Here is a 25,927-nt window from a genome sequence, read left to right as displayed (position 1 = left end):
TGCTTTTATGGGGCACATATTGAATGTCATCTGGAATTGCAAGTACACAAAATCTATCCATTCCTCCTGCCTTTTGCCTGCATGATTTTTTTTTTAAACCTTGGCATTACATTTGCTGCCTTCCAATCTGCTGGGACATGTCTAGAGAATTTTGGTAAATTATCACAAATGCCTCTTTCAAACTTGTATATATGAACCATAAATTCTTTCAGTACCCAGGGATTCCATCAAGACCAAATTTTTCTCTCAACCTTAAGATCCACTAGTTTGCACAGCTCTACCATTTTGGTGATAGATTTTGCTCCTTCCTACACTGTTTCCTGTTTCTGCCAACTTGATAGTTGATTCAATTTATTCCACTCCTTAATGTGACCAGAGATCCATTCTGCACAAGGAAATCTGCAGGAACCAAAGTTGTGCTTGACCATATATTACTAAGCAGTAATATTCATATGTGTATGTGTGTCTAAATATAAATGTATGTATGTGTGTCTAAATATAAATGTATGTATGTGTGTGTGTATATATATATATATATATAAATGTATGTATATGTGTGTGTATATGTATACGAATATATATGTATGCAATACAGACACAAACTGTGTGTATGTGTAAATATAAATGTATGTGTGTGATACATACCTGCAGAGTATGTATGTGGGCATGTGTGTATATGTATATTTTATACCACCTACGGCTCCTAGAACGCTTCCACCAGCGTTGTCTCCGCTCCATCCTCAACATCCATTGGAGCACATTCATCCCTAACGTCGAAGTACTCGAGATGGCAGAGGTCGACAGCATCGAGTCCACGCTGCTGAAGATCCAGCTGCGCTGGATGGGTCACGTCTCCAGAATGGAGGACCATCGCCTTCCCAAGATCGTGTTATATGGCGAGCTCTCCAGTGGCCACCGTGACAGAGGTGCACCAAAGAAAAGGTACAAGGACTGCCTAAAGAAATCTCTTGGTGCCTGCCACATTGACCACCGCCAGTGGGCTGATAACGCCTCAAACCGTGCATCTTGGCGCCTCACAGTTTGGCGGGCAGCAACCTCCTTTGAAGAAGACCGCAGAGCCCACCTCACTGACAAAAGGCAAAGGAGGAAAAACCCAACACCCAACCCCAACCAACCAATTTTCCGCTGCAACCATGTCTGCCTGTCCCGCATCGGACTTGTCAGCCACAAACGAGCCTGCAGCTGACGTGGACTTTTTACCCCCTCCATAAATCTTCGTCCGCGAAGCCAAGCCAAAGAAGACATATATAAATATATAATATATGTGAGAATATTATTTATTTATATGTGTGTGTATAGTTACGTACACGTGCCTCCACTCGCACACACCAACTCCAATTATCCGAACTGGTCAAGACTGGCCCTACGTCAGATAAACTTTTTTTCGGAGAACTGGTCATTTTTTAAAAAACAGCCCAGTAGCCAATGCAAATTACTTGTAACAGTTTTGGAACAACAAGGGAAGTATTTTTAAGCATTAAAATAATATTTAATTCTCACTAAAGAAAAATGCTGTCCATGCCGATTACTGACATATCCTCACTGAGGCCCCTCTGCTGCCAGGAGCCTGAGGTTCCTGTTCTGGCCACTGGGAGCTGTGTGTGTGTGTGTGTGTGTGTGTGTGTGTGTGTGTGTGTGTGTGTGTGTGTGTGTGTGTGTGTGTGTGTGTGTGTGTGTGTGTGTGTGTGTGTGTGTGTGTGCGTGCGCATGAATATTACTGCTTAGTAATTCAGGGAAACAGACCAAGTGAAATTAGTATATTAAAAGCATAGAAGAAACCTCTTGTGCATGGTTCAAATTTATTGCATTTTTAAGAATATTTTGTGAAAAGTGAACTTTTACTTTGTATACAATGAATGACAATCCTATTCAACATGAAATATTAGTAATTTAATTGCCGACAAGTCAGATTAAATAAATATGCTTTTGTTACGAAGAACAAAAATAAGACGTGCACCCCAAAGGTATGTGTAATTAAATAATAAACCGAAGTGGCTTCAAAGGACATAGTTTTAAAATTGTTATATGTACTTTGTGCTTGCAGGTTCTGGTATGCAAATCCTGGAGTGTTCACACCAGCCCAGTTGACGCAGATCAAGCAGACATCCCTTGGCCGAGTGCTGTGTGACAATGGAGACAATATCACTCGGATCCAGACTGATGTATTCAGAGTGGCAGAATATCCTCACGGTTATCAGAGTTGTGCTGACATCTCAAAAATGGATTTGAGGATGTGGCAAGACTGTTGTGAAGGTTTGTAATGATATAATGGGAATGGTTTGACTGATGGAGTGAACTCTTGAGCATTTTAAAGTATTTTTCTTTGCTCTCTTGAGTTTCTAAGGATGATATCTTATTTCCTAGTTAGCAAGCCTGCTCTTCAACCAAATAGGAAATAAATATAAGCAACAATTATAAAATATATAACTGTTCAACTTAATAATGTGGAATTGTCAGCCTTCTTTGCAGTTTACTTCTGCACATGGGGCCATTTTTATTTGTTTGATGCCTTGAGGAAGAACTAGTTGTTTTTATTTGCATGTTCCGGGGTGGTTCCTCACAGTGGTTGGCAATACCACAAGCACGGTTTAAACACAGAGCAAGGGAAATAGCCATCTTAGGACCCCACTCAAAGTTTATGGGCTCCTTCCCCATGAAGCAGTCATGTTTATTTGATTTCTTCCATACTTCTACCAATGACAAAAAAAAACATTAAAATATTTTTTAAATTCTGATTTCAGTCCGTAGCCCTCCCCCTTAAATGTGCATGCCCCGCCCCCCCTGCTGAGAATGGTTGATCTGGATTATAGCTGATATTCTTTCTCAGTGCCCCTTTATTACACAAGCCTCATTATCCCCGGTTTTCTTCATATGAGTAGGGGAAAATGATCAATATGATTGAAGAAATCAAGTTCGGGAGATAATGAATACCTCCAGCCACTTCACTGAGGAAGTTTGGATGGAGGCAGGGCAATGTGTGATGTGATAGGGGATGGGTTACATACAGCATCTGTATGCTTGCTTTGGGATTGAGAATACTGCTGGGATTTGTTCACACTGAGCAAGCAACACATGAGAATATTGTTGGTTACAGGAGCTAAAAACACTTGGATGTGGAATGTAAATTGACACAAGTTGAAGTGTCAGGTAGCAGGAGACTAGGCAGTCAGGAGGGTGGAGGGAAAAATAAGTGACGGTCCATTTGAGAAGATGCATCTGGTCTTGGTTAGAAGGTGTTGGCATCAAAGCCAGGTTGAGGTTGGTCATGGATGGTGTAGAAGATGAGGTCTAAGCATCTGTTTTTTCTGATGGCCCAGGGTGTACTTAAATGTGACATAAATTTCAAGTTTAATCAAGTTTTCAGTCACCTTCTCAATAACATTTGCTCGTCATCACCAGAAACTTGCTTTTAAGTAACATATGAAAGATCTTGAGTACAAAATGTTAGTTATATATCTTTGCCTCCTATGAACGCTGCGGGACCTGTAGAATTTTTCCAGCGCTTTTATGTATTTATTTACATTAAATGATGCTTTAACAAATTATGGCTCTTTCATACAAATTTTACGAGTCTTTCTTCCAAAGTTCTCAATCGTAATTTTTCTTTGAATAAGAATATAGACAAAATTTTCCAAGTTCTTGTATTTCCCAATTTCAAAATGTGTCATCTTCAAAGAAACATAAGCGACGATATTCTGAATTAGCCTCTATTTTGAAGCAGTTTGGAAGGACAATCAGGAAAATAAATAGCCAGTGAGCTAAAGAGGTGGCAATAGAGACAAAGATTGATCAAAACAGGCCTTTAGGGCTAACTTGTGAATGTGGAGAAGAGGCCAGGAGAGAGGAAAGGTAAGAATTGATTGGGGAGGGGGTGGGTTTGGCTCCGTGAGTGCAGAGGTGAAGGAGACTGATAGAAAAGGGAAGAGAGAGAAGGACAGAGCAACAGGGAGAGGTTGGAGCTGGGGTGCTAACTGAAACCAGAGAAGTCAATGTTAATGCCATCCAGTTGTAAGGGTGCCCAGATGAAATGCAAGGTGTGGTTTCTTCAATTTTTGGGTGGTCTCTGTGTGACGAACATGATGTACTCAATGCCCTGACCGATGAAGGCAAACACGCCAAGCGCCGCCATTGCTGTCCTTTCTTCCTGAAGCCACTTTCAGGGTACTATGTACCTGAATAGCAAGGTTTCTCTAATCTCCAACACAGTCCAGGACTGCTCTGCTTTAACAAAATGCAACACCTCACATTCAACTTCCATCTGTCATTCTTTGACCCACTTCCTCAGTTGATGTAGTCCTTGATGTAATCTCAGAATCCCTTCTTCACTGTCCACTTCTTTTCACCTGTAATTGAAAGTTAACCATGTTATCTGCACATGGTTTACCAATAACCCCCCCCCCCCCACTTTCCCAGTCTTTCTCTTTCCCGACCCCTTAGTCTCCTTTCCTCCAGCTTCCCTTTTCCTTCCTATTAGAGAGCTACCCTTCATAGCCCTCTACCCTCTCCTATATCACTTCTCAGCTTCTTTCTCTTCCACTCTCTCACCTGTATCCACCTGTTAGCCAGTGTAAAGGTTAAAACCTTGTTTGATCCTTTTGTTAATTTTGGGCTTATCCCTTGAAGAAAAATTGTTGTTTGTAGTGTTACCACAGATGTCATATGTTGTAATATCCGAGTGGACTGAGAGTTTGCATTTCATTCTTCGAAGAATCATGACAGAGGTGTAAGCTTTTCTTTGAATTCATCTTATTTTGTTTATTTCTTTTATATCTGTTTAAAATTGAATGTCGTTACCATTATACAGTATACTTTGTTTACTCATTGTTTTGAAAATCTCAATGCAAAGTTATGCAAAATGTTTATTCATTTTATCAACAATGAAAGCTACTTACAGCTGCAACTATGAAGTTTGATTTATTGAATTAATAAGATAGTAATTCAGAATATCGTCGCTTATGTTTCTTTGAAGATGACACATTTTGAAATTGGGAAATACTAGAACTTGGAAAATTTTGTCTATATTCTTATTCAAAGAAAAATTATGATTGAGAACTTTGGAAGAAAGACTCGTAAAATTTGTATGAAAGAGCCATAATTTGTTAAAGCATTTAAGCTTTAAAGAAGTTTAGTTGTCTGTGAGAAGATTCCAGAAGCCTCTATGACAACATGTCTGTCTGACTGCAGGCACTTTTAACCTTGGAGAGAGATATGAGCTAGTGGTTAGCAGAATCTGGCATGAAGCCCAGAATTTGTTATTGTAAACAACTGATATGCCAGCCTGTGTGAAGCTGCAGTCCTCTTAAAAGGACCACGCATGATACAAATTTGTTCAAAGTTCTGAGGAACCAGGCGAAACCAGGAGATGACAGGCTGCAGTGTGAAGAATTCAAGATGGAGAAGAAGTCACATCAGGCTAAAGACCACGAGCAAACAGCTTCTCTCAATGAACCGTTTGATTGTGAGTTGAGCCAGCATGCAGACTGACAATGCTTGGCAGGAGACTGGAGCCAGCCACCATTGAAGAAGCAACTTCAACTACCAAGCACTGCAGACCTCCTTGGCCGACTTAAAGGTTAGTGGAACTGAAGCAGATGAACATACGTTGCAAAGCCCCACTGTACCGAGCCAAATGCTGAAGATAGAGATTCAATCAACGGTATCTGAAAGTTAAGACGTGAATTTTGATTATAGTATTTCCAAGATTATGAGCCTAAGAAGATCTTCAAAGTCATCTAGAGCAATTACAGCTTTGTGTGCTTCAAGCATATCAGCTATGCATGCTGAGGCACAAGCAGACTTGGCTACTATCGAGACATAATGTGAGTGGTTGGAGAAAAGACCTGCTCTAGAAGATAAAGAAGCAGAAATGAAGAATCAGCAAAAAGCCAAGAAGCTGAAATTAAGTTTCAGCAAGAATGAAAAAGATAATTGAAGATAGAAGAAAAGAACTAGATCTAGAGGAACAACATGCTATGAATGGGGCCAAAGTAAAAGCATTAGGTCAGGCTTCTGCAAGATCTATCACTCAAAGTGAACCACCCAAAGGGCGAGCACCTAACATTCCGGTAGATCAATGGGTACTGCAGCCATAAGAAATGAGTAGACGCGAACAAGGAGCCACGGATGGCGCTGCTAGTGCTCGAATGTCAATGACCAACCCTGTGGAAAGGGCTCGCGACATTCAGTCTCTTCCGAGCACACAATTTATGAATCTTCCAGAAAGAAAAGCATTTCAAAAAGGTTCAACGATGTGAGTTGATCATACTCAACAATTGGTATCTCTTTGTGTTGCTAAAGAACCAGCGACAAGCCAAGGATCTCCACCATTGCCATCACTTACATACTAAGGATCCCCATCAATGTCATCACTTTCAACTCAAGGTCCTACACCTATGGCACCAGTTCAAGTTCCGTATGCTCCACTCACAACAAGATAACCAGTCGCAAGCTATGGTGGACAAGACCATATATTATCACTCATAGTAAAACAAAATGAAATTCCTCTTATGTTAGCGCAGCAACAAGGTTCCTGTGGTTTACCTAAGAAGGAAATTCCAGTTTTAATGGAGATCTATTACAATATCTGACGATCATGAAATCCTTTGAACATCACATTGAAAATAACACTAAAAACATAAAAGATCATCTGTATTATCTGGAACAGTATACTAGAGGACAGGTGGAATTGGTCAAAGGTTGCCAATATATGAATCCAGAACAAGGTTTTAAAAAGGAAAACTGTTTGTATTGCAAAGATAAGCAGGCTTTAGAAAAATGTTCACAGTTGGAGAAAAAGTTGAATGACGAGAAATTAATCATTTTAAAGAAGAATGGAATAAGTTTTGGTTGCTTATGCGAAGGACACATCAGCAAAACTTGTAACAAGTGGCTCATTTGTGATATATGCAGTTTAAAGCATCCCAGGTTACTGCATCACAAAGAAGTAAAGTTGAGAAAGATGTCAAACAATCTGAATCCGGAGAGGAGTCACGTGATGGAGTAGTGGCCGGACAGTGAACTCCAGCCCTCTCCAGAAAAGTCGGGAAAAACAATGGAAAACACAAAGGCACAGAAATAAAAGTTAAAGAAAAGTGAGTATAAAGGTGGAAAGAAGATGGCGACAAAAAAAGAAAAATCAAAACCAACGGTAAGAAGAGAGGAAGAGAAGACAACGGAGGAAGAAGGTGAAGGCCTTACCTGTTCGAAGAGGCCCGCTGTGGAGAGAGAAACCCACTCCCTCAGGTCGGTAGATAAGGGACTACAAAAATGGCTCGCAGAGCCGAGTAAAAGTGCGCAACCGCGCATGCGCGATGCGCATGAAAAAAAACACACCGACGGGAGGGGGGACCAGCTGGGGAGTCGATCTCCACAGCCGGCAACGACAGCTGCAGAACACCTGCAGCAAGAAGAGACCACAGAAGACAATGGAAACAAGAAAGAAGAGAAGAAAAGGGCAACAAAGAAACAACAGATGGCCAACCCAGAGGAAGAAGAAGAGGAAGAGTACAGTGAAATAGAAGAAGAAAAGAAAGGCAAGATAAAGGAGGTACTTTCTCTTATTAAAGGATTCATGGAGTCATTTAAAGAATGGCAAACACAGGAATTTAATGATTTAAGAAAAAGAATAAACAACACAGAAGAGAAAATGAATAAAATAGATATGACCTTAACAGAAATGGGGAAAAAAATGGACAAGATGGAAGAACGGGCAGTAGCAGCAGAAATGGAGGTAGAAGACTTAAAAAAGAAATTGGAGGAATCTAATAAAAAAGCGATAGAGACACAAGAACTGTTAGCTCAAAAAATAGATATAATGGAAAATTATAACAGAAGAAATAACATAAAGATAGTGGGCCTTAAGGAAGATGAAGAAGGCAAGAATATGAGGGAGTTTATAAAAGATTGGATCCCTAAGACCCTAGGATGTCCAGAACTACAGCAAGAAATGGAAATAGAAAGGGCACATAGAGCATTGGCCTCTAAACCACAACCACAACAAAAACCAAGATCTATTGTAGTAAAATTCCTAAGATATACTACAAGAGAAAAGGTACTGGAGAAGACAATGGAAAAAGTAAGAGAGGGCAACAAACCACTGGAGTATAAAGGACAAAAAATCTTCATTTATCCAGATATAAGTTTTGAACTCCTAAAGAAGAGAAAGGAGTTCAATACAGCAAAGGCGATTTTATGGAAGAAAGGGTATAAATTTATACTAAAGCACCCAGCGGTATTGAAAATATTTATTCCAGGACAACAAAACAGACTATTCTCAGACCCAGAAGAAGCACAAAAATTTGCAGAACAATTACAAAAATAGACTGAGGGATGAAGACGGGTAATGAGAGTAAACATGATCACGATTGATATGTATGTGGGTAAAGAGCTACAAGAGTGAATAGATAAAATGTGCATACGTGAAGGTATCTGTACTTAGAGGAAAATATAGATAGTATAGACAAGAATGAATAAGGGAAGGTAATGGAATAGAAAGAATAAGGAGGGAATTAAAAGAGTGACCTTTGTTACATATGAAAAGTGAAATCTTTTCTGGGGAGGGCTGGGTGGGGAGAAATAGCGGTCACTGCAAAATCAGTTGACGCTTGCGAGTGAATTCGCAAACCCAAATGGAGAGGGGAGATGTGGTTGTCCGACAAGGGATAAAGGACAACTCAGGAGGGGAAGGGGAGATTGGGGATAAAGAAGATAGAAATAGGAGAATAAGGAAAATGTTGGATGTTGTAGGAATGTTGTCTTATAAAGAGTTGAAAATAAGAAAACAGAAATGGAAAAGGAGGAAAGGTAATGATGGAAAAAAGGAAGGAGAAGATAAACAAAGTATAAAATGGCTACGCTGAACTATATGACTTTAAATATTAATGGAATACATAACCAAATTAAAAGGAAGAAACTACTAAATTTACTGAAAAATGAAAAAATAGTTATAGCATTTGTCCAAGAAACACACTTAACTGAATTGGAGCACAAGAAATTAAAGAGAGATTGGGTAGGACATGTAACAGCAGCATCATATAATTCAAAAGCAAGAGGAGTGGCTATATTAATTAGTAAAAATGTGCCATTTAAAATAGAAGAGGAAATAATAGATCCAGCAGGGAGATATGTTATGATAAAATGTCAGATATATTCGGAGTTTTGGAATCTACTTAATGTATATTCACCTAACGAAGAAGATCAAAAGTTTATGCAAGATATCTTTTTGAAGGTAGCTAATACGCAAGGGAACATACTAATAGGAGGGGATTTCAACCTGAATTTGGATCCAAATATGGATAAAACAGGGAAAAAAATTAACAGGAAGAACAAAGTAACCAAATTTATAATTAAATCAATGCAAGAAATGAAACTTTTGGATATATGGAGGAAACAAAACCCAAAAGAAAAGGAATACTCATACTACTCGGCTAGACATAAAACATACTCAAGAATAGACCTATTTTTGTTATCAGCTAGTATGCAGGATAGAGTAAGAAAAACAGAATATAAAGCGAGAATACGATCGGACCATTCACCCTTATTATTGACAGTAAAGCTAGAGGACATCCCTCCAAGAAAGTATAGATGGAGATTAAACCCCAGACAGGATTTAGAGAATTTATTGAAAAACAATTAAAAATGTATTTTGAAGTAAATACGGAATCAGTGGAAGATAAGTTTATACTATGGGACGCAATGAAAGCATTCATTAGAGGGCAAATAATAAGCTATGTAACCAAGATGAAGAAGGACTATAATCAGGAAACAGAGCAGTTGGAAAGGGAAATAGTAAACATAGAAAAAAAAATAGCAATGAAGGAAGATACAACTAAAAGAAGAGAATTGGCGGATAAAAAAATAAAATATGAAACATTACAAACATATAAGGTAGAGAAGAATATAATGAAGACAAAACAGAAATATTATGAACTAGGGGAAAAAACGCACAAAATCCTAGCATGGCAGCTTAAGACAGAACAAGCTAAGAAAATGGTATTGGCATCAAGGAAAAAAGACAAACAAATTACATATAATCCAAAAGAAATTAAGGAAAACTTTAGAGAATTCTATGAACAATTATACCAAACTGAAAACGAAGGGAAAGAAGGGAAAATAGAGGAATTTTTGACTAAAATTGAACTACCAAAACTACAAATAGAGGAACAAAATAAATTAACAGAACCATTTGGAATAGTAGAAATACAAGAGATAATAAAAAAATTACCAAATAATAAGACACCAGGAGAGGATGGATTTCCAATAGAATTCTACAAAACATTTAAAGACTTATTAATACCGCCCCTCCTGGATGTAATCAACCAGATTGATGAAACACAAAGCTTACCAGATTCATGTAAAACAGCAATAATTACAGTAATACTAAAACAAGGGAAAGATCCACTCTTACCAGCATCATATAGACCAATATCTTTGCTAAACACAGACTATAAGATAATAGCTAAACTATTAGCAAACAGATTAGCAGAACAGGTACCGAAAATGGTAAATTTAGACCAAACTGGATTTATCAAAAAAAGACGCACAACAGACAATATTTGTAAATTTATTAACTTAATTCATGCAGTAGAAGGAAATAAAGCACCTGCAGTAGCAGTTGCTTTAGACGCAGAGAAGGCCTTCGACAGAGTAGAATGGAATTATTTGTTCAAAGTATTGCAAAAATTCAGTTTTCCGGAGAAGTATATTAATTGGATTAAAGCATTATATAAGGGACCGTTAGCGAAAGTGACAGTAAATGGACATGTATCAAAGCAATTTAACTTAAGCAGGTCAACGCGGCAGGGATGCCCACATCACCTTTATTGTTTGCGCTAGCTATAGAACCACTAGCAGAATTGATAAGAATAGATAATAATATAAAAGGAATAAAAATAAAAGACAGGGAATATAAAATCAGTCTATTTGCGGATGATGTTATAGTGTACTTAACAGAACCAGAACTATCAATAAAAGAATTATATAAGAAATTGAAGGAATATGGAGAAGTGTCGGGTTACAAGATAAACGTAAATAAAAGTGAAGCAATGCCTATGAATAATGCGGATTTCTCAAAATTTAAGAAGGAATCTCCATTCAGATGGCAAATGCAGGCAATAAGATACCTAGGTGTACAAATAAACAAAAATCTAGGCCAATTATATAAACTCAATTATAATCCACTAATGAAAAAATTACAGGACGATTTAGAGCATTGGAAAGATCTACCACTAACACTGATAGGAAGGATAAACTGTATTAAAATGAACATTTTTCCAAGGATATTATACTTATTTCAGGCACTGCCAATACAACTGACAGAAAAATTCTTCAAAGAGTTAAAGAAAATAATAAGGAAATTTTTATGGAGAGGGGGGAAACCGAGGATAGCACTAGATAAATTGACAGAATGATATAAACAAGGAGGCTTACAATTGCCAAACTTTAAAAATTATTATAGAGCCGCACAATTAAGGTACCTATCAGACTTTTATCAAACAAGGGAAAAACCAGACTGGACGAGATTAGAATTAGATAAAATAGGGGAAAAGATACCTGAACACATATTATATAAATGGGACGAAAAATTGGTACAACATAGAACTTCTCCAGTATTACATCATCTCCTCAATATTTGGAAGAAGATCCATGTAGAAAGAAATAAAACAAATTATCAATTACCAAAACTAATATTGACGCAAAATAAGCTACTCCCTTTTACAATAGACAACCTTTCCTTTAGAGAATGGGAAAAAAAAGGGATTAAAAGAATAGAAAATTGTTTTTCAGGAAGTAGATTCTTATCCTTTGAACAAATGAGAGATAAGTACAATATAACTGGAGATACAGCGCTGGCATATTACCAACTGAGATCCTACTTGAAGGATAAATTAGGAAGCAATCTGAGTTTACCAGAGGGAAGTAACCTTGAATATGTGATTACAGATACAATGTTAATCAAAAGATTTATAACAAATATGTATATTAAACTGCAAGAAAAGAAGAATGAGGAAACAAATGGTAAAACTAAACAAAAATGGGAACAAGTTTTAAATATAAAGATAAAAAAGGAAACATGGGAGAAATTATGTTCTGGAACGATGAGAAATATAATAAATACGAGGCTACGTATGATACAATATAATTGGTTACACAGACTATACATTACACCGCAAAAGTTAAATAAATGGGACCCAACAGTATCTGATAGATGTTTTCGATGTAAAAAAGAAATGGGAACAACAATTCATGCAATGTGGACATGTGAGAGAGTAGAAAAATTTTGGGATGATCTCAATCAGATATTAAATAAAATAACAGAAAACAATATACCAAAGAATCCAGAGATCTTTCTCCTAAGTAACATAAAAAACAAAGAATTTGGAATTGATTTGGAGGATGCACAAAAAAGATTTGTTAAGATAGCCCTAGCCGTTGCAAAAAAATGTATTATGTCAACCTGGAAATTGGAAGATAATTTGAAAATACAACAATGGTATATAGAAATGAATAAATGTATTCCATTAGAAAAAATAACATATAGTTTAAGAAATAATATTGAAATATTCGAACAAGTATGGGAGCCTTACATTAAATACAATAGCGAAAACCTACCGGGGACAAACATTACCTAAGTTGATGGAAGGAGAAGGAAAGAAAAGAATGGACTCTGTAGAATTTCTGGTGTATTTTTGTTGAATGACAACATTGTCTAACTGAATTAATGCAACCTAGATTGTATACCTAAAATGGATGAGAGGGGGTGGGGGGTGGCTTGGGAGGAGGGGGAGGGGGAGAAAAAGTCACTGTAAATGTGTGAAAAAGAAAAAGTGTATATCATGGCTATTGTGATTTATGGTATGAAAAATAAAAAAATTTAAAAAAAAAAAAAATCTGAATCCTAGACTAAAGACACAGTCATAGAGAATGCCTCAGCTTCAGTTCAGACAAGCAGTCTTACTGGGGCCGGTGACAAAGCTCTCTCAATAGTTCCTGTGCAGGTTAAAGCTAAGCCTTCATACTGAAGACTTATGCATTTCTTGATCCAGGAAGAACTACATAATTTTGCACTGTTGAATTGATGAATAAAGTTAATCTTCATGTAAAAGATCACAAATATTGTTGAAGACAATGAATGATGAAAGGAACATTGAAACTAATATAGTTTCAGGTTTACAGATTGCTGGATTGAATAGCAATGAATTTTGTGATCTTCCAAGTGTATATACTCAGAAGACTATGCCTGTGAATAAGGAGAAATATTCCTTATCAGGATTACGTCAAACAGTGGGATCATCTAAAAGATGTTTGCTTATCCAAATTTGATGCTACGATCGAGATGTTAATTTGATTAGATGTACCAAAAGCTCTCAAACCTTTAGAAGTAATAAGGAGTCAAAATGAGGGACCTTATGCTGTGAGAACATTGCTTGGATGGACAATTAACAGACCAGTTAGGAGGAAAAATTAATAATGATCAGGAGCTGTCGAACGTAAATATCAACAGAATTTCAGTTGTCAAACTTAATAATCTATGGGAACAACAGTTTAAAATTGATTTTCCTGAATGTCTCACAGATATTCAAGAACTGTTAAGGGAGGATAAACAGTTTCTGGATTTAGTTTCAAATTCTGTGAAAGATGTTGATGGTTATGATTGAATAGCATTACCTTTGAATAAAAGAGAAATTTGTTTGCCAGATAATAAAATAATTGCAGAGCAGTGTATGCTGAATTTGAAGAGAAAATTCAAAAGAAATCCTTCCTTTCATTTTGAATATACCAATGTCATGTCAGATATGATAACCAAGGGTTATGTAGAAAAAGTATCAGAAGATATCTCGGAACATAAAGATGGTAAAAAATGGTATTTACCTCATCATGGAGTTATACATCCATGAAAGGAGAAGCTGTGTGTAGTATTTGAATGTGGAGTATCATTTCAAGGCGTTTCATTGATTTCTCAACTTTTACAAGGTCCAGATTTAACCAATAATTTAATAGACGTTCCAATAAGATTTTGTAAAGAGCCTATTGTAATTGCTGCAGATATTGAAGCGATGTTTCATCAAGTGAAAGTACCATCAGAAGATCGTGATTTTCTATGATTATTATGGTGGCCTAATGGCGATTACAGTAAAGATATGATTGAAGACAGAATGACATTTCATTTGTTTGGAGCAACTTCACCGAGTTGTGCAAATTTTGCTCTCAAGAAATGTGTGGAAGATTATGAAGAGCAATTTAGTTCTCGAGGTATGAACATCATCTGAAATAATTTCTGTTTTGATGATTCTCACTTCAGTGGTTTCAGAAAAATAAGCAATAAATCTTTATCATGAGTTAAAAGAGATCTGTAATAAAGGAGGTTTCTTCCTCACCAAATGGATTAGCAACAGTCAAGACATGTTGGCTGTTATTCCTGAGGCAGAAAGAGCAAAGGAGATTTAAAAAAAATACCTTGACTTGGATTGTGACATTCTACCTGTCGAAAGAATTCTGGGAGTGCAAGGTTGTGTTCAATCTGATGTTTTCAAATTCAAAATTGTTTTAAAAGAATGTCCTTTGGCAAGTAGAGATATTCTTTCGATCATACGCTCAATATATGATCCTTTGGGAATATTGGCACCAGTAGTATTAATAGCCAAGAAAATTCTGCAAGAATTATGCAGAAGAAAATTTGGATGGGATGAAGCAATACCAGATTTCATCGCACGGGGGGCGTGGCAAGATGGCGTAAGGAATAGACGTGCCTTCCAGTCCTCTCCTGACTCTTTGTTATTGTTTTGTCTATAAGTGCCCGTTAAAACTTTTTTAAAAGTTTATAAATAGTTAGAGGTTTTGAATGAGCTCCTAATGATACAATTGTTTTAAAAAAAGTTAAAAAAAAAAACGGCAACAGATCGTTAAGAAACTGTATTTCCCGAAGTTATCTGAGCCTACCTGTTTACAAGAAGCCAGGACTCAGCGTGGAATGGATCCAGGAGAAGAAGTGCAAGACTCGGCAATGGAGCTCCGCTCTTTACCGGTAGGGCTCTTTAAAGATGGCGCCCAGCAGCCTTTGGAACAAAGGGCTAGCCAGGCGCGTATAATTCAATCAACGCCCGCTATGAGCGCTGTCACTGAACCTTTGACAGTTGGAACAGCTGGGACGCCGCCAGCTGAAGACCCAACTTTAAAGAGACGTCCACTGATCGATGTAGCGGTGGCGCTGCGAAATGCACCACCAGTTATGAAGGCTTCAATAGATTTTGATGTAACGAAGGCTCTTGATATAATATGGGTTAAGGATAACCCTGACTATCAGTCCTCTGATACTGCTGAGGCAGGGGTTTCTACACGTAGTCATACTGCAAGAAAAGCAGTTAAACTAAGGGAAGGAATGGAAGATCCTTTGGTAATTCAGAAACAGCAGGATCCTATTGTACCTGAATCTATTCCAGTTGATATGCTAATTAAGAATCTTGAATTTAAGTTATCTTCTTCAATAAAAGAGATAGGTAAATCTTTAGTTCAAGTTAACACTAAGCTTAATACCTTGGTGGATATTAATACTCAACAGATGGTTGATTATGGAGCTTTTAAGCTTGAAACGAATGAAAGACTTGATGTTTGTGACCAAGGTATAGTCGAGGTACAAGATCAATTACAAGACGTAAATAAAACAATTGAAACTTTACAAATCCAGATTTCATCGCACAAGATTGGATGAATTGGATTGAGAATCTTGTAATTTTTGAATCAACAGATGTCTTAAAACTACAGACTTTGGAATTGCCACATTTGCTTAGTTGCACCATTTTGTTGACGCAAGTGAAGGATTTAGCGAACTGCCGGTTATTTACTATGGCGAAATAACCAAGAGCGAGTACATTGTGGATTTGTAATGGGAAAAGCCAGAGTGGATCCATTAAAGCCAGTCACCATACCTCGAATGGAATTGACTGCTTCTACTCGAGGGAGCAAAAATAGACACTATGAAGGGAATTACAGATGGAGTTAACAGAGTCTACGTTTTGGTCTGACAGTACTTAAATACATTAATAACAAAGCCATGAGGTTTCGTACCTTTGTGGTTAACAGAATTAATGAGATCAAGAAGGTTTTGCATGCTAATCAATGGAGATATGTTAAAACAGTGGATAATCCAGCTGATATGGTTTCATGAGGATCAAAAGTTCAATCATTTCTGAAAAGAGCCAACACTTGGGTGTTCAGTCGTCAATTTCTTTCGCAATCTCGAGAAGATTGGCCTCAAAATCCAGAAGAGTTAAAAGAATTTTCAATGGAGGATCCAGAAATCCAAAACATTAATGTGAATACTATTCAAATATCTAATGAGAGTGATCTGATTATTCATTTAATTTGCTACCATTCTTCATGGTTTTGTTTGAAAAGGGCAAGTAAAATGGATTTTTAGGTTAAAAAATTGTTTTTACATCGTATCAAAAAAAGAGAATCTGAAGTCTCAAGCTGTAACCCAACAGTTGATGAATTGGCAATGCTGAATTAGAGATAATTTGTTTGTGTCAGAAAAAGGCATTTGATAATGAGAAAGCAAGTCGTGTTTACAAGCTAATTCCTATTCTTGTAAATGATGTATTGAGAGTAGAAGGAAGATTGGAAAAAAGTAATAATGCCAGAAAAAGTGAAACATCCAATTATCTTAGCTAAGGAATTTCATATTTCTGAATTGATTGTTCAACATATACATGTGAAAACAGGTCATGGTGGTTGTAATCACGTGTTGTCAGAATTACTTGGTGCTTCAACCTTGATCAAAAAATTATATCAAAATGTGTTAATTGTCAGTGTGCAAATGCTAAACCTGGACAACAACAAATGGCAGATTTGCCACAAGACAGAGTTTCACCTGATGAACCCCCATTTATGTACATGGGAGTTGATTATTTTGGTCCTTTACAAGTAAAACGAGGAAGAAGTGTTGAAAAACGATACGGAGCAATTCATATTGAAGTAGTGTCATCGCTTGATACAGACTCTTTTATCAATTTTCTTTGACATTTTATCACTAGATGTGGTCAAGTAAAAGAATTAGGTTCTGATAATGTATCTCAATTTACAGGAGCTCAATTAGAGTTAGAAAAGCAATTCAAAATTTGAATCAACATCAAATTCATGATTCATTACTTCAAGAGGAAATTAGTTGGATATTTAACCCACCCATAGGATCACATCTTGGAGGTGTGTGGGAAAGAACGATAAGATCAATCAAGAATATTCTTAATTCCATTTTTGAATAATCAAATATTGAATGAGGACAATCTTCAGACAGTATTGTGTGAAATCGAAGCTATTTTAAATAGTTGTCCGATAAAGAAATTCTGTCGATTCAAATTACATCGAGGCACTTACATCAAATCCACTCTTACTTAATCTAAACAGATTTATTTTGGAAAAGATGGATTAAAGAATATCTTTTATTATTACAAGAAAGACAAAAATGATTTAAAGCTAAATGCAATTTTGTATGCAGAGACATTGTAATTATCATGGACGATTCTGCACCAATAAATTCTTGGTTGCTGGGGAGAATCATGGATACAGTTCCAGACTAAAAAGGTTTCGTTCGGCAAGTGCGGATTAAAACCAAGACTGATTGCTTAAATCGACCTATTACTAAAATCTGTTTTTTACAAGAAGGAGAAAGTTTGATTTCTAATCTTGTATTTATCATATTTACTTTTATAACTGTTATAGTAATTATTATTTAATAGTCATTAATGTCTATTAAAATAATTAGGGGCTGGAATGTAAAGGTTAAAACCTTGTGTTTTTGATTCTTTTGTTAATTTTGTTTCTATCCCTTGAAGAAAAATTGTTGTTTGTAGTATTACCATAATTACTACGATGTCATATGTCGTAATATCCAAGCGGACCGAGAGTTTGCATCTCATTCTTCGAAGAATTATGACAGGTGTAAGCTCAAGATACTTTTCTTTGAATTCATCTTATTTTGTTTATTTCTTTTGTACTTGTTTAAAGTTGAATGTCGTTACCATTATGCAGTTCACTTATTGTTAGGAAAATCACATTGCAAAGTTATGCAAAAAGTGTATTAGCTTTATCGACAATGAAAACTACTTACAGCTGCAACTATGAAGTTTGATTTATTGAATTAATAAGATAGTAATTTGGAATATCGTTGCTTACGTTTCTTTTGAAGATGACACGTTTTGAAATTGGGAAATGCTAGAAAACTTGGAAAGTGTCATGTATAGCCAGTGCTCCTCCCCCTCTCCCCACCTTTTTATTTCAGACCCTTACCAGTTTATCCAGATTCCCAACCAAGGCCCTGGGCCTGAAACATTGGTTATTCTTGACTTTCTACAGCATTTGAATATATGGCATTTTAATGCTGTTATCTACATTGTCATTCAAATTGTTAATGTAGATACCAAACAGCAGTAGATCCACCACTGATCTCTGAGATCCAATCTGGAAAGCATCCCTCCCTCCACTGCCACTCTCTGACTCCCAGCTCCAAGGCAGTTTTGTGTTCATTTTGCCATCTCATCCTGGATTGTATGTGATCAGACCTTCTGGACTAGCCTACCATAAAAAAATCATGGCATTGGTCTTGCTAATGTTCCTGTGGGAAACATTCACCACCCTGCTCTTGTTAATAATCTTGGTCACCTGGGGGGGGGAGGGGGAACTTCAAACATGTATGCTTTTAATGTAATAAAATCTCACAGAAAACTTCACATTATCAGACGATCGACACCAAACAAACCAGGGAGATGTCATATGACAGTGGAAGTCTGAACGTTGAGTGAGAGAGGCAAAGTTATTGAGCATCGAGCCTTGCCAACTGAAGGTGGTTGTTAAAAGTGAGGCAGTCAAAAGTGGGGATATGCAAGAGACAAGATTTGGAGTAGTGCACAGATCCCAGAGTATTGGAGAGCTGGAAGAAGCTACAGGAAGAGGCAAAGCAATGGAGGGATTTGACAATGGAACAATTGCTGGATGTAGAAGCTGGTGTCGGTCAACAGCGATGAGTGGAAGGGGGCTTGGCATCAGTTTAGATATTGACTTTGAGCCTCATGGGAGTTATGGAGGAGGAGGTAGAGATTGGAGCCAGAAGCCAAGAGCATGAAGCAAAACAGCTGGAAGTATTAGAACTACTGGTTGAAGATTGGTGGGAAGCATTTGAAATTGGAGAAGGATGTTTTAATCAAACATTGTAATGTACAGAAGTCAACCCCTGCAGATTCTGAAACTTCTCAATGGGTTAGAGCGCATTGGTGAATCTAAAACCAGAGTTGATCTTTCCCGGTTGATGCCGTTTCATCAGTTCTGGAACTGTGTTGCATTCTTGCTTTACTTTCCTGTTCCAATTCATGTTCTGAGTGCAGAAATCCTTCTTGGTGCGGTGCATCTGTGTCCAACATTATACATGCATCCTTCCCATGCTCGGCCAAGTGATAAAGTTTTCCAACTTAAACTGGTTTTGTCATTTATCAACTACAACTTTTTTTGGCCCCGGTTCAGTCAAAGCTGGGCTGCAGCTATGTTTTCCTAAAAGCAGTATTCACTGCAACAATTATTAAGTATCTTTGTTTCTTACAAAGGTGTGACATCTCCAAACCCCAAGCATGTAAAAATATGACAGTCAGATGATCAGTTCAATGCACAAAAGTGCTGGAGAAGCTCAGCAAGTCACACAGCATTCCTGATGTGGCAAAGATAGGCAGCCAAAGTTTTGGGCCTCAGCCCTTCTTCAAGGTTGAACTTTCAGATTAAATCTGTCAGTTTTGCCCTTTCTCAGAGCCACAAAGACATGAAAAAGCAATTTAAATGTTATCGTTTCCCATTAATTGGAGTACCTGGAAGATAGAACAGTTACTTTGAGATTCTTGTTTTAAACGATTTCAGAATGGTCCTGGAAATTGAATTTTTGTTTTATCAGCTAAAATGGTAATTATTATAATATCCAGCAGTCGATTGTTTGAAGATTTTCTGCATTCAAGAAATTTACGTGACATTTTCCTACAGTGTAGCTATGTCAGTGCTCCTATTTGGTCATCCTTCTATAATCTAGGCAGCTTCTGACAGTAAAATGAAGGCAAGATAATGCTGCCTTCTTTCATGTGAACTTGTGGGCATAATGGAATGATTTCCATTTTGGCTGCCCAGGCTGGACTTTGTCTAGACTTGTGTACTAGGAGACCATAGCTGTACTTGTTTGTATTCACTGTAACAGAAAGAGCCAATATTCTTGTCTGAAATTGCAGCTGTCTTAAATTAAAGGAGCAGCCAAAAGTGATTTTTTTTTCATCTGTGTGCTAAATTCAATTTCATTTGGCACAATGGGGTCAGATCCTCGTATTAAAGATTTTGTTTTGAGGTGGTTGGGTTTTCTGTCTGCTTTCAATGCGTCGGTCTTTGAATTGAGAATAAATGCCCCTCCAAGAATAGGAATCTGAGTCAGGTTATGATGTGAGGTAGATGGGGAAGAGATGTATTTTGAGGAAAATATTGCCATTGGTGAACTGATGGGCAAAAAGTCACCATCTTCAGCAATATTTTGTCTTCTCAGAAGAAATATCAACTAGCAAGGCATGATCACACCGTTCGGCACCAAATCCCAGAAACTCGACTTAAAAATGTAGTCACTTTTTAATTCGGCACAATGTAGTCAGTTTTTGACTAAAATGAAGGCAGGATGATGCTGCGTTCTTTCATGTGAAGTTGCTTCATTATTAGACAGTCCGAAGCTCGAGGAGCTTTTATCAAAGGTGATCAAAACCTTGGTTAAGGTTTATTTTAAAGAGCAAGAGGAAGTCAAGGGAATGAATTGCAGAGGTATGGTCATTGAAGGTATGGCCACCAATGGTATTGCAGTGGGAAAACTGCTGTTAGTTATTAAAATTTAAAACTTGAAATTGACATGAACAAAAATAAATAATTTTTCACTGTTCTGTCTGACTTCATGGAAGAATATGCGCTTGATTGAACCAAGGTGTATTCCAGGGTACTGAAAGAAGTGGCAGAAATTATAGTCGAGGCTTTGGTGATAATTGACCAAAATTCTCTGGACTCTGGGCAGGTCCTGGCAGATTGGAAAAAGACGGCAAGCGTCACGCCACTATTCAAAATAGAAGGTAGGCAAAATACTTGAATCTATTATTAAAGAAGAAATTGTGAGGCATCTGGAGCAAAATGGATATATCGGGCAGCCTGGTCCTGTATGACAAATTTACTGGAGTTCTTTGAGGATAGAGAGTAGATAGAGGAGAGCAGGTAGATGTTGTTTACCTGGATTTTCAGAAGGCTTTTGATAAGGTGAAGGACTTCCGCAGAAGCTAAGAAAGCAGTTGGGGGTGATGTATTAGCATGGATAGAGGATTGTTTAACCAATAAAAAGCAGAGAGAGTTGGGGTACAGGGTTGTTTTTCTGGTTGGCAATCAGTAGTAAGTGGTGTGCTGCAGGGGTCAGTGCTGGGTCTGCAAGTGTTTATGATATGCCTTAATGATCTGGAAGAGGGTACAGAGTTCAGTGTACCCAAGTTTGCTGATGACACTAAATTGAGTGTAAAAGCAAATTGTGCAGAGGATACATGAGTCTGCAGAGAGATATAGATAGGTTAGTGTGTGGGCAAGGGTCTGGCAGTTGAAGTTCAATGTTGATAAATGCAAGGGTATCCACTTTGGAAGGAAGAGTAGAAGAACAGATTATTATTTAAATAGCAAGTGGTTGCTGCTTGCTGCCATGCAGAAGGACTCGCAAGTGTTTGTACATGAATTGCAAAAGGTTGGTTTGCAAGTGCTACAGGTGATCAAGAAGGCAAATAGAATGTTGGCCTTCATTGAGAGAGGGATTGAATTTAGGACTAGGGAAGTTATGCTGCAACTGTACAAGGTACTGATGAGGCTACATCTGGAGTACTGCATGTAATTCGAACCTCCTTACTTGAGGAAGGATGTACTGGCTTTGAAGGCAGTGCAGAGGAGGTCCACCATGTTGATTCCAGAGATGAGGGGATTAGTCTATGAGGAGAGATTAAGACGACTGAGATTGTACTCACAGTAATTTAGCAGGAGAGGAGATCTTATAAAAATATATAAAATTATGATAGGCACCGATCAGATAGAAGCTGGCAAGTTGTTCCCATTGGTGGGGGAGACTAAAACTAGGGGACAAAGCCTCAAGATTCAGGGAAGTAGATTTAGGACGGAGATGGAGGAACTGCTTTTCCTAGAGGATGATGAGTTAATAGAAGCACTGAAGGCTAAATATATTTAAGACACGGTTGGTTGGATGGATTTTTACACCTTTGGGGAAGTAAGGGACATAGGGAAAAGGCAAGTTGGTGGAATGGCCTACTCTTGCTCCTGTTTTTTTTAAATTTTCTTGTGCTGTTACTGAGAATGGATATTTTTTTGAAAAGTTTATTTAAAATTTTTAAAAATACAAATGTAAAATACAAAAAAACCCTCTAAGTCTACCCCACTATACCCCCACACCCTACCATCCCTCCCCCCCCCCCTCAGAGCTTAACATACACAAAGAAAAGTATTTATGAACAAACACACAGAGTGTGTTAGGTTGCAATACATCAATTCAATAATCCAAACAAAAATAGAAAAATTACTTAACATCTAAATTCATATATTTCAAATATGGAGTCCACATTTTTTTCAAAAAAAGAGTAATTATTTTGCAAATTATATGTAATTTTTTCCTAAACATAAACATATACTCAACTTCACCTCATTTTTCCAAGTTACCACTCTACATTTCCTAGCCACTGCCAAACTCAATCGGATAAATGCAATCCAAGGTTTATCCAAACGCGCTGTTAATGGATTTATATATCCTAATAAACACAACCATGGATCCACATACAAATCTATTTGGAAAAAATCTCGCCAAAATTTTATAATCTTTTCCCAAAAAGGTTTAACCTTTATACAATTCCACACAGAATGAACAAAAGTACCTATCTGATCTCCACACCGAAAACACAAATCAGAATCACTAAAGCCATACCCCTTTCACTTTTCAGGAGTTAAATGTAACTGATGCAAAAAATTATAATTAACTAGACTATAATGCACATTAACTAATTTAGTAACACTATGCAAACACAAATTTGACCATTCTTCCTCAGAAATAGAAGTAAATAACTCCTGTTCCCCTTTATCCCTTATTTTGAATACACCTACCTTCTTCATTTTTACCTGTAACAACATTTCAGAAACAAACCCTTTCTTTCCTTTATCCACAAGTAATATTTCAAACTTCAATTGTGTTAGTAATATCATTTCTCAACCAAAACTTCATTAAAAAAATCACATACTTGATAATAAGCAAACAATGTATTTAATGATATCCCAAACTTCTCTCTTAGCCTATCAAATGAAAGAAATAAACCTGCCTCAAAACCTTTGAGTCCCATTCCTTCAAATAAGGATTATGCATAGAAAAAGGAGTCAACTGATTTTGATATAACGGAGTTTTAATTGAGCATACATCCTTCAAACATATAAATTGGTTCCACTTACTCCATACTTTAAACAAATGACTCAAAACAGATAACTTGTACGTTTGTAAAAGCAATAAATTCCATTTATATATAAAATGGTGTATTGATCTTTCCCGTATCTGATCATTTTCCATGTACGCCCACATGATCAATATCAAACAATCTACTAATAAATTTCAACTGCGCTGCCTGGTAATCATTTGGAAAATGCAATAACTGAAGATCTCTCAAATCATATATCCACGTCAATTTTTGCATTGATACTCGAGATAATTTACCTTTCCATAAAAAAGTACGTATCACTTTATTTAATTATTTTTTTTAAATTCCCCGGTACAGGACATGGAATTGATTGAAACAGATACAGAATACATGAATACAGAATACATATTCATTTTGATACAATTTACCCAACCAATTAATGTCAATGATATAAATCCTTCCATCGATTTAAGTCAGACTTAATCTTATTTAACAAAGGTAAATAAATTAAACCATATAAATTCTTATACTCCTTATCAATAATTATACCTAAATACTTAATCTTATCTGACCATTTAAATTTAGTAATTTGCATACAATCTGAATAGTCCTCATCAGATCAGATATAGGCAAAATCTCACTTTTATCCCAATTTACCTTATACCCCAACATTGATCCATAAAATTTTAACAAATCCTGTAAAGGTTCTAAAGAATTCTTGGGTTGAGATAAATATATCAACACATCATCTGCAAATAAATTCATTTTATACTTTCATTGCCCAACCGTAATACCCTGAATATTCATACTTTGTCTAATTGCCTGGGCTAAAGGTTCTATAACCAACACAAATAAGGCTGATGACAATGGGCAGCCCTGTCTAGTTGATCTATTCAAAGTAAATACTTGAGAAATCTGACCATTTATCACCACCCACGCAGAAGGATTCGTGTATAATGCCTTAACTCAGCCAATAAACGATGATCCAAATTTAAATCTCTCCAACACTTTAAACAAAAATTTCCACTCAACCCAATCAAAAGCCTCCTCAGCATCTAATGCTAATATTATTTGTTGATTAAGTTGCTGTCTTGGCGCATTAATTATTGTAAGTAATTTAGTAATATTATCAGCTGAATATCTATTTTTAATAAATCGTGCCTGATCTACGTGCACCAATTTTGGTAAAAAATTAGCCAATCTATTTACTAAAACTTTTGCTATAATCTTATAAATCAACATTCAATAAAGATATAGGTCTATAAGGCTTCTCTATCTTTCTTTGTTATAACTGTTATCAATGCTGTCTAAAATGATTCAGGAAACAACCCAGTATCTGTAACCTGCTTCAATACATCCATATATTCTGGAAACAACAAATCATGAAATTCTTTATAAAACTCTACTGTAAATCCATCCTCACCAGGTGATTTACCAATCGACATAGATTGTAGTGCCTCTTTAAATTCAAAATCTGTAAATGAAGCATCTAACAATTATACATCATTCTCCTCCAAAATAGATAAATTCAACTTAGACAAAAAAGTATCAATCTATTCAGTATCTACATTCCCTTCAGATGCATACAAATCTCGATAAAAAGCACAAAATTCCTCATTAATCTCCTGTGGTTTGTAGGTGATACCTGAATTTCCCTGTATTGCAGTAATTATTTTAGAAGTTTGTTCAGTTTTCAATTGCCATGCCAATACTTTATATGCTCTTTCCCCTAATTTGTAATAACACTGTTTTGATCTCAAAAGCAATCTCTCATAATTATGTTAGCTTCATATTGTAACAAAGTTTCAAATTGGATAACTGTATCTTATTATATTCCGTTGCATTTTCTTGAAACTTTTCTCTAGATCTGTAATCTCTCTCTAACTCCAAATTGCTTTTTCACTTCAGCTGTATAACTAATAATTTGACCGCGTAAATATGCTTTTAAAGCATCACACAATGTAAATTTACTTTGTACTGATCCCTCATTCATCTCCAGAAAAAGTTTAATCTGATCTCTCAAAAACTAAACAAATTCAGATCATCTAAGTAACATCCCATTAAACCTCCAACGGTAAGTTCTTTCAACCTTCTCAACAATTCCACAAAAAAATCAACAATAAAGAATGATCTGACAATATTCTACTCATATTCTGCATAATCAGCCCTTCCCTGTAAATAAGCTGAGACCAAAAAAAGATCTATTCTAGAAATGAGTCATGACGAGCAGAATAAAACGAATAATCCTTCTCAGTCGGATGAGTACGTCGCCATATTTCAACTAAATTTAACTCCATCAGTTCTATTACCCTTTTAGCCATCTTAGTTTTCTTAACAATTTTGGAGATTTATCCAACAGTGGATTCAAACAGCAATTAAAATCCCCTCCTACCATTATATTCTCATTTGATTGATTC

General features: G+C 36.6%; 1 protein-coding gene across 4 annotated transcripts in view; it reads left to right on the top strand.

The window, feature by feature from the left end:
- The window catches only part of LOC138736528 (peroxidasin homolog), a 243,839-nt gene that overhangs the window by 198,541 nt on the left and 19,371 nt on the right, over positions 1–25,927 (top strand). For all 4 annotated transcript variants that reach the window (XR_011340350.1, XM_069886187.1, XM_069886186.1 and 1 more), the window contains one exon: positions 2,066–2,274. Coding sequence is in view for 3 of the 4 variants with exons in the window: in XM_069886187.1 (XP_069742288.1) it covers positions 2,066–2,274 (209 nt within the window). In the remaining variant the exon portion in view is untranslated. The remainder of the gene's footprint in view (positions 1–2,065; positions 2,275–25,927) is intronic.

Source organism: Narcine bancroftii, chromosome 6 (genome assembly GCF_036971445.1).
Source record: "Narcine bancroftii isolate sNarBan1 chromosome 6, sNarBan1.hap1, whole genome shotgun sequence".
NCBI lineage: Eukaryota > Metazoa > Chordata > Chondrichthyes > Torpediniformes > Narcinidae > Narcine > Narcine bancroftii.
Note: the sequence above shows the minus strand (reverse complement) of the source record. Positions and strands in the feature narration are given on the sequence as shown.